The sequence below is a fragment of the Dioscorea cayenensis genome, chromosome 15 (genome assembly GCF_009730915.1).
Source record: "Dioscorea cayenensis subsp. rotundata cultivar TDr96_F1 chromosome 15, TDr96_F1_v2_PseudoChromosome.rev07_lg8_w22 25.fasta, whole genome shotgun sequence".
In the NCBI taxonomy this organism is placed as follows: Eukaryota; Viridiplantae; Streptophyta; class Magnoliopsida; order Dioscoreales; family Dioscoreaceae; genus Dioscorea; species Dioscorea cayenensis.
The window spans coordinates 22,890,305-22,900,030 of NC_052485.1; the positions used below are offsets into that span (position 1 = coordinate 22,890,305).

The following is a 9,726-nucleotide window of genomic DNA, read 5'->3' on the forward strand; positions in this document are numbered from 1 at the left end:
ACAACAGACTTCATTGTTCTTCTTTGACAAACATATGAAGATGCTTGCTGTCGATAATAAAACAGAATTAGAGATCAGTGAGTCATTCCTCCAAGGTGAAACATTCTGTAGGACCAGCATATGCCGGAGGCAATGGTCTAGCATCCCTCCATTCCAGTGGAAGTTGAGTTGTATCACAAAACCGAGCTGTTCTCAGTTTTGGTATGAAAGAGCATCGGTACCTCCCATCAAACTTAAGAACTGATCCTCCCATAAGAAATAAGTATTTCTTGTAGCTAACAAAAGCATAGTTAAAAGGTGTCAGCAATTGGTCATGATTGGGAAGAGCAACATCAGGAATCACACCAATAGTTTGCCAGTTCCTTAAACCATTCTCTGGATATTGAATTGCACGCTTATCATCAACAGCATAAACACCATGAGTTGCTGAGGGATACAAGTGGCTCGAACTTGGTAATTCTTCAAAATCATTCCCGGCATGCCAACGATGGTCAGCAGGATTGAACCTGAAATATGTATCGACCTCCCCACCGTCAGGTCCTATCCTGCCAAGAACATGAAATTGACCACTGTGGGATACACCGAAACAGCCGATCAATGGGACAGGCATTGGAGGCAGCTCATCCCACCTGCAATTGAGTGAGAACTTTACTATGGAAAGGAATCTCCCCAGATAAGTCTATACATAAGGAAAATAAATTTAACAAACAGGGACCAAGAAAAAATCCAGAAATATTGAAAATACACTTGTTAAAGATAAATTATCAGAAAACACTGGAAGTTGCTTTACAGCTTACACCTCATTCATCTACTAAGCTTTCACAAGTCAGATGGAACTTACAAACTTAAATTTCCCGGAGGATGGGGACACAACCGGACCCAAAACTAGTGACTTGTGAATGTCACCACTGATGTAGCCACTAGACATATATATATTTTTTCCTTAAAGCACAAATTATGAGATTGTAATGAATGAAGTTTTCCATATAATAAAATCTAAAGAACATATTTGCAAGGGCCTAGGTTTCTCCCTGGAAGGCACTGCTACAATCCACTCTTTCCTCAATAAATGTGGAAAAAAATGTCTTCGAAGTTTCATTTTCTAAAGCATTTGTATCTGAACAGAAAAATGGTGTCTGAAGGAGGAAAGAGTATCAGTAATAACGCAATCTATTTATTGATTGAAGACAGTAGAAATTTCAATCTTACTGCAATGACCACATCACTTCGCCATATATACAGTAGATAAGAAAATATTAACATGGAAATTGGTGATGTAATGGACCAAGCCAGTATCTGAAAATAACATGCCTTCCAAATAATTCTCACCTATTTTCAAGTGGATCATAAACCTCAGCAGAAGCCGAAGCAAGCCCCTCTCCCGTCTCATGAGAAATGTCAGATCCACCAGCCACATAAATCTTGTCAAGAACAGCAGCACATGCAAAGAAATTTCGTCCTCTCGTCATGTTTGACACCCTACTCCAATTCATCTTGAATGGATCAAACATCAGCACCTCACTAGAAGGTACAGGCAGACCAAAAGTAGATTTTGTATAGGCGCCACCAATAATGAAACACCTTTTGCATGCACTGACACATGAATGCCCAAATGATAGACGTCGCTGAGTGGTTGGCACTGGAGGAATGGGATGCCAACGATCTGCATCTGGATCATATGCAACACAGTTGAAAGTGTGCTCTGAAGGTGATAAAGCAATCAGCCAATTTCCACCCAAACCCTCCTTTTCCTTCAGACAAAGGTAATCATTGCTCTTAATTGCTGCTTCCCATTTCTTGGAAACACATTTAAGCAACCCATGATAACCATGCGAGATCCTCACCAAACAATTCAATGCCAGATCATCAGGCAATCCCGGAATCATATCTCTGCACAGTTGTTAGACCAACTTAAAATTAGTGAAAGCAGAAAACTTTCTGTCCTCTCAGACATGGCAAATGTGGTAAGATTTAGAAATGAATGAATAGCTACAGTAATACCAACTCTACAAAAACATCATACGCCAGTGTCAGAGAATGCAGACCAACTAAAAATCGGCAAAAGCAGATAAGTTTCTTCTCTATGTTCAGGCACAATGAAATGTGGAGAGATGCATAGGCATAAATAACCACAGCCATACCAAGTATAGATACCATAAGGCAAAAGCCGACAAATTTCTTCACTAGGTTCAGACACGACAAATGCAGGGGTTATATGTATCCATAAATGGCCACAACAATAACATTGTTCACAAAATGTGAGGAGATGTCATATCATAAATAGCAACCATAATATCAAATACAAAGTCATATCATATGCCAATGTTGAAGTATGTAAAACTTGGCGAAAGCCGACAAGTTTCTTCTCGATGCTCAGACACGACAAAAGCAGGAAGATACACTTATCCATAAATAGCAACAGTAGCCCCAATGTTCAGGCATGACAAATGCGAGGCGATGTAGCCATGCATAAATAACCATGGCAACACCAAATATAACAACATACTGTCTGCCACTGATAGAGGATGTAAAACTTGGTGAAAGCCCAAAAAAGATTCTTCTACATGTTCAGGGCAAATATAGGAAGATGTCCACATTCATAACTAGCCAAAGAAGCAAGACATCATAATATCCTATGCCAACTCTCGAATATGTATATGATCCTTTAATAAGAATAAAGAGTAGAATGAACCGACAGTATTTGAGCAACCAAGAAAAAGCTCCATTAAAGGAATCTATAAATTTCTTTGAAGTTAGAAATGATCAATATAAGTATATCGTATTCCTCTTCTAATGGCTACTAACTCATGATCTGATGCCAAACGCCAGGACAACGAGATGAAATCAGACACCATCTTTGTGAGAAATGTAGATCAGAAAAAGGGAAGAGCTGTGAAGATAAATCATAAATCCATCATCAAAACCTAGAAAACCTTGTCCTCAAGAAAACCCCACAGTGATTATTCAGTCATTTAGCGTCAAAATCTAGGAGCAAATTCAGGATCACCAAAGGAAATCATAAGCACAACACTGAAAAAAGTTGAATTTGATGGATAACACGAGAGAAAGGGAAGAGCTGTGAAGATAAATCTTAAATCCATCATCAAAAACCTAGAAAACCTTCTTCTCAAGAAACCAAAGTGATTATTCAGTCATTTCATCTCAAAATCTAAGAGCAAATTCATGATCACGCAAGGAAATCATAATAAGATGAGAGAAATGGAAGAATCACTCACCCCGGCTGAGACTCCATATTCCCTCACGACTCAAGAGAGGAGAAAGGACGAGAGATGATACCCTTGAGGCGGCAGAGCCACGAGACCAAACATAGCCAGGTGTTGTTTCCTTTTTTGGCGTTGAAATCTGCCGAATTATGACAAAAAACCCCTCAAACATCACAGCAATTATGCGAACACCCTTCAAATGTACCAGGCCCATGGTAATGGTTTGGTCAATGTTCATTCCTGCTTGGTCCTGGCCCTGATTGAAGTCAAGATGATTCTACTCAGTAGAATCATCTTCAGAAAATAAGATATTTGATGAACATGTTACAGCAACCCCCATTGAATAATAGAAGAAGACACGGGAACATTACCATTAATTAAGAGATTATCAACTAACCATCTACTACTTGAGGTTTATATGATCGTTTCTGTGAAAAAAAAACGCTCATTTTGCCATATTCTAAAAAAATATATCTTTTTTTCTGAAAAACGGTTAGACATCAGCCTAATGGACGAGGATGAACACGGATGACCAACCTTGATAAATCGGAAGAGTTGAGTTCAGAGACTGCTCCAGCACCAGCGGGTGGGATGAGGTTTGTCAAACTTTGCTTAACAGCCATGCCAAGGAGCCGCTTTTCTCTCATCGCAAGATATTAGTGATGCCAACAAGACTTACCTGCTGGGTTGGTCGGATAACACTGTCATCAGCCTCAACCTTCATCTTCAATTCTATCCATGTTTCAGAAGAAAAACACTACCCACCGGTGATGTTTGTGTCTGCCATGTTTTGTGGTTGCCAAAGAATACCAAGTACAATTAACATCTAGAAGAAGAAAAACACCAACCTTGATGCAGACGGGATGAGTGGCGAAGAAGCACAGTGCCCTCCTGTGGGAATGCAACCCTTTCTAACCTAGACAACAACCAACCGTCAATCATAATAGGCGAAAAAAATAAAAAAGAATATTAAACCTATTATTCTCTTCCTTCAACTGTTCAACTTGAACATGCACCAATTAATATTTAATAGACAAGGAGCAGTTATTCTCACCCTTAAAAGCCACGCAAGCGTCCAGGACTCCAGGTAAATCAGGACCGCCATGAGCAAGCAATAGCATAGAATGGTTTTGTATTTTAAGCTCTTTTTTATTGTATTTCTAGTTTCCTTCTGTACTCAGCTACCGGTAGTTCCTTTATTTAAAAAGAAAAAAAAGTCGTTGCCTCGCTGGTGACTAGTAACCCGTCACCTAGTCCTCTCATTGAATAATTCAATACAAGCGGCCTGTCCTTGTCCATCACTTCCCAAAAGCTTGCAATATTCATGCTTTCAGTCTCACATTGGAAGTTAGAACAGCCCTTCCCCTAATCCAAACTTCTTCCCCATCCCCTCTTATAAAAAACCCAGTCTTTGTTAATCTAAATTATCCATCCATCCATCCATCCATCCATCCAGGTTCAATTTTGTCATTCTGCATCCACTCTTGAGAAATCTAAGGGTCCTTGTGTCAACAAACAGGCAAAGAAACATGAAGAGCATCTCACTCCTTGCCTTGCTGCTCCTCGTCCTCTCCCCGGTTATGGCTGATCCTGACATGCTCCAGGACATATGCGTCGCCGATCTTAATTCCAGTAAGTCATTTCTCGTCTTGCCTTTCTGTAAACTCTTATGCTTCTTCATCATCATCACTTCACTTGTGTCACGTAATATTCAACGGTGACGACTGCAGCGGTCAAGGTCAATGGTTTTGTATGCAAGGCCGACGCAGCTGTGAGCGCGAATGACTTCTTCTTCGCCGGGCTGGCCAAGCCGGGAGCCACCAATAACACAATGGGTTCGCTGGTGACTGGCGCTAACGTGGAGAAGATCCCGGGCCTCAACACGCTCGGCGTCTCACTGTCTCGCATTGACTATGCTCCCGGTGGCCTCAACCCACCCCACACACACCCCCGTGCCACTGAGATGGTCTTCGTCCTCTATGGCACCCTTGACGTTGGTTTCATCACCACTGCCAACAAGCTCTTCTCCAAGACCATCACCACAGGTGATATCTTTGTTTTCCCAAAGGGCCTCGTTCACTTCCAGAAGAACAACGCTGACGTTCCGGCCGCCGTGATCTCCGCATTCAACAGCCAGCTCCCTGGGACTCAATCCATCGCTGCCACACTCTTTGCTTCAAACCCGACCGTGCCTGACAACGTGCTGACCAAGGCCTTCCAGATCGGAACGAAGGAGGTGGAGAAGATCAAGGCCAAGCTTGCTCCCAAGAAATGAGTGCTGATATATCATACTTTGCAATTTTAAATTTATCATTTAATCTTTGTATGTTGTGTTGTGTGGCCTTTCTAATTTTCATAGGGTGATGACAGACGATGTGTAATAATTATCACGATTCTTCTTGTGATCAATCAATCTCACATAATGCTTCTTCTTTTTGACATTATTGGGGAAAACAAAAATGTTTAAATTTGTCAATTCTGAGTTCTAAATTGATAAGCAAAATGTCTATCTATCTAAAATATTCTAAATCAAAAGCACGCGCGGACTTGACTCATTCCAATGATCTAGATTGGAAGAAGAGTCAGACAGACAATGAAGGTTGTACATGTAGTAGAATTGAGAATTGTGGTTATCCATCCAGTAGATGAAAATATTCAATGCCATTAAATCCCCGGCTTCTTCGGAGGTGCACAGCACACAGCACACAGCACAGCGCAGCACATGACCATGGACATACGGAGCATCTAGAGGAAAGTTAGAAAACAATTAGATTCCCTGTCTGTTTTTTAACACTCAACCACCGGACCCAATAGCGCCAGCTTCGCTTCTTCATCAAGTCATCTCAAAGCAAAAGTATGGTTTGGATCAAATCCAGCTATTATTAGTTACACTTTACTTAAAAACGGGGATTTGTGCAAATTGACATCTTGATTGCCTATAATTAATTGTATTCGACCCATCACCCATGCATAATTCTAATAATATATATTATATATAGCCCATACGACATGGAGACCCGTGACCTGACCATTGTTTCACGCCCAATTGAGCCAGCTTTTCCCCGCAAATCAAAAGGATGGTGGAGACAAAAAAGCGCCTGTTTTTTGGCGCTTATCATTTGTATTGCATCCACTCACAGTTTATTGAATTATAACACCTCAACCGTAACGCATCTTCAGCCTCAATCCAGATTCCACACACACACACAAAAGGAATTCTTGCACATCTCAATAACACCTCCGGCCGCTTCAACTATGTTAATAAGATATTTGCACGGCAGACATCGTCAACGAGCAGGTGGAATAACTTAACTAAAGGAGGCTATTTATTATACGCCAAGCAGTAAATGGCAACAACTCTTCTAATGGCAGCTTAATTTCCATTCATGACTCCCATAGCAGAATATAAATCTCGTCCAACAAACAGAACCTATTCTTTTAGAATTGAATCCTTGATAGCACAACTTGTTATGTGCTGTTATTCGGTATTAAAGGCAACCAAAGTGGCAAGTAAGATTTATTACAAGGATTCAAAGCCCCTTTTCAAGCAAAAGACAGGTGCTGGTACTATCAAGAGGCCGTTCAACTTGACTCTCCAAAAAAATAGCTTACGCTTGATATGTACTTTTCTTTATTGGATACAAAATATCATAAGCAAAACTAGACAGGATGCTAGAAATGATTAAGGCATCAATGCTACCTATTATTCAAAACAAACAAGCATTCATCATTAATGTCTTATAGAAAAAATTATAATATGAAGCAGACACACTAACACTTGCAGTGATTATGGCAAAACTGAATGATCTTCAAGATAGCCAAATCAAGTTTAATTAATCATATCCAAAAGTTTGCTTTGAGAATATCAACAATCAGTAGCAATAGAATATTTCTTTTAACGAATGTATGATAAAAAATTACTCATTTTAGTTTTCTGCCATCTCATATGAATTACTCCTTATTTACATATATGCACAGAACGACAGTTTTGCCATGGTTGAATAGCTTCTCTTGAGTTCCAGGTAAATGGATTACTTTCACAGGAAATACTAAAGGTTTATATATAGCATGTAGTTGGGTTAGTTGGTGGCCGGCCACATAAATTTCTTCAGCTATTGGGCCTTCTCAATTCCAATTATGATATCTCCTTAATACGAATTACACTATATTTCTCTATATCAATTTTATTTCGGTCATTTGATGGTCATTCAAATACGTCTTCTATTACTCCAATGATGATATATAAAAGAGATGTGAGAGTTGATATCTAAAAAGGCGGCAACAACCGGTTTTTCACTATTTAGCCAAATAAAATGGCTTTATGAATAACTTATGCTAGAATAATCAACACAAAAGATGAAAATACTCATTTCCCCAGCAAAATCAAGCATAAAAAACTTCAATTGCAGACATAAAAAGCAGGTAATGACACAAAACAGCTTTCTCTTATTAGCTAACAGCCATGTTTATCAACATCGAATCACAACCTGAAGGAAGGACCGGTAGCATGTAATCCTAAAAGCTGTACATATTCTAGTAGTGTCAATAAAACATTCAAGACAGAGAGAAGGTTGTTTTTCTTTTATTTTCATTGTCACTAAATTGCAATGATTCCAAAAAAGCTCACCTGACCTCACCTTAGCAACAACCCTCTTTGCGTAAAAGAATGTTATGCCACTCCCTGCATTTATAAGAGATGCAATTTCTTGCAATAAAATGTCAAACAAAAGTGATATCAGTCCTATAATCATCATAATTTGTAATCTTCGCCCCATAAATATGCACAGCAAGCTGATGCTTCAAAGTGGTAATGGTCTGAGCAACTTAAATGATACCATACATGCAAAAACTAGTGATGAAAGGTAAGCCATGTTGTGGTCAACTGGTATTTTGTTAGGCTCCAATGTGCGCTTGGACAAACAAATTTAACATAATCAATAGTGAGAAGGCCAGATGTTAGCTAAATTTCAAATCCTTGCGAGATCAGCCAATAATGACTGGATGAAGAGTTATCAGATAATAAAATTTTTTTAAGAAAGTGACAAATCTTCATATCCTTCCACCTTTAGAAAAAGACAGAATTTTGGCATTCCTGAAAAGGATGCCCAGAGAGATAAAACTTGGAAGAAGAGTACTGAAATTTATTACTAAGTTATGCTGTCTGACAATAAAATGAAGAGAATATTTAAGAAGGGGAAGGAAACAGAATTAATTCCAAATGTGATAATCCTTTGAAGAAACTTAAAAGGTCGAAAACATTATCATTAATATGGTGTTTGTTTTATTCAATCCATGCAATGTAATTTCACTTAAACAATGAGCGATAATATATCACTGCTAATCTGTAGAATACTCTTGATTTGCTTTGCATGAACATTCAATCTTACTAAAAGCTAGATTAAAGTAATGGAGAACCAAGATAAACTTAGAAGGTTGAAATACGCCAGTCATTCTCAAGCCAGCATATTAAATCCCCATCCAAATCAAGAAGTAAAAGTAAAAGCGGGGGAAAATGGATTTATGTAAAGTATTGATTACAATATAGAAGATTTGCAATAGTAAACATGAGATGAGCTTCAACATAAGAAACTATACAGATCATGCACATCAACAAACTAATGAGTAATGGAACAGGAAGCAAGCAAACAGGCTACTAACCAGAAGCTCACTCCTTCAAAGTCTTGACAAGCGATTCCAGAATGGCAGATTTGGGATTCACCATGGGAGGTCCCTTCTCCCTGCGCTCGAGCTCATCCAGCCTAAAAGTGAGGAGCTTGTCCCAATTTCCACCTTCAAAGAGAACCCCGACCATGCCGTCAGTGACCCTCTGAACAATGCCGGTATACATGTAGAACGGATTCTTGGGGTTTTTGACAATCACAATCATCCCAGGCATGAATAGCGGCAGTTGGGGAGGTTCAGGCTTGGATCCCACAAGCTGAATCCCCAACTCCCCGCCATCCTTGCTATCTGGGGGAGGATTTTCTTGGATGAACCGCTTGAGGCCCTTCTCACCTCCCGGGAAGCCACTGGTGAGGCCTAGCAGCTCCTTATCAAATGCACCTTCGTCCACCTGGAAGCCAGAGGGTGGGGACTGGGTTGGGGATGAAGTTAGAGGAGCTGGAGAAGGGGTTGTCTCTCCTTCGATGGTTTTCTTGAGCTCTTTCTGGATGCCATTCTCGCCGTTGCAGAGGCCCCGGCCGCCCATGAGCTGGAAGAGATCGAACTTGGCGGACGTGGTGAAGCTAGTCCTGGGCGAGAAGGATAATACGTGGTGCTTGCGTGGGACGATGAACAAGGACTTCCGGAAGGTCTGGAGCGGCATGGAGACCGCCATGGCCATGGCCATGGATGGATTCACCAATGACGAGGAGGTAGACGAGAACGACGAGAAAGAAATTCCAAAGAAATTGAAATTCTCACCAAAGAGAAGACCGCAATGCAATATACATCATCATCATCATCATCATCATCACCATCACTCGTTTCCATCCACTAATAA

General features: G+C 40.1%; 3 protein-coding genes across 12 annotated transcripts; 1 reads left to right on the forward strand and 2 right to left on the reverse strand.

Moving 5' to 3' along the window:
• Positions 1-6: 6 nt before the first annotated feature.
• Positions 7-4,415, reverse strand: LOC120278185 (F-box/kelch-repeat protein At1g16250). 9 transcript variants are annotated; one of them, XM_039285113.1, is made up of 6 exons: positions 4,279-4,415; positions 4,073-4,135; positions 3,762-3,956; positions 3,237-3,518; positions 1,330-1,890; positions 7-629 (listed from the first exon to the last, which is right to left on the reverse strand). In XM_039285113.1, the coding sequence occupies exons 4-6, from the start codon at positions 3,251-3,253 to the stop codon at positions 83-85; spliced, it is 1,125 nt and encodes a 374-aa protein (XP_039141047.1). In that variant the 5' UTR covers positions 3,254-3,518; positions 3,762-3,956; positions 4,073-4,135; positions 4,279-4,415; the 3' UTR covers positions 7-82. The 9 variants fall into 9 exon arrangements, with proteins under 9 accessions (XP_039141047.1, XP_039141049.1, XP_039141052.1 ...); XM_039285115.1 differs by having other exon boundaries at positions 3,762-3,981; XM_039285118.1 differs by having other exon boundaries at positions 3,762-3,903; positions 4,073-4,140; positions 4,279-4,406.
• Positions 4,416-4,598: 183 nt separating this feature from the next.
• Positions 4,599-5,663, forward strand: LOC120278193 (germin-like protein 5-1). Its single transcript, XM_039285128.1, has 2 exons — positions 4,599-4,856; positions 4,955-5,663. Exons 1-2 carry the CDS (start codon positions 4,754-4,756, stop codon positions 5,497-5,499), a joined length of 648 nt encoding a protein of 215 aa, XP_039141062.1. The 5' UTR covers positions 4,599-4,753; the 3' UTR covers positions 5,500-5,663.
• Positions 5,664-5,905: 242 nt separating this feature from the next.
• On the reverse strand, positions 5,906-9,667 carry LOC120278192 (NAD(P)H-quinone oxidoreductase subunit S, chloroplastic). Of its 2 annotated transcripts, none has more exons than XM_039285126.1 (2): positions 8,883-9,667; positions 5,906-7,905 (listed from the first exon to the last, which is right to left on the reverse strand). In XM_039285126.1, the coding sequence occupies exon 1, from the start codon at positions 9,571-9,573 to the stop codon at positions 8,890-8,892; it is 684 nt and encodes a 227-aa protein (XP_039141060.1). In that variant the 5' UTR covers positions 9,574-9,667; the 3' UTR covers positions 5,906-7,905; positions 8,883-8,889. The 2 variants fall into 2 exon arrangements, with proteins under 2 accessions (XP_039141060.1, XP_039141061.1); XM_039285127.1 differs by having other exon boundaries at positions 5,906-7,929.
• Between the last annotated feature and the right edge of the window lie 59 nt (positions 9,668-9,726).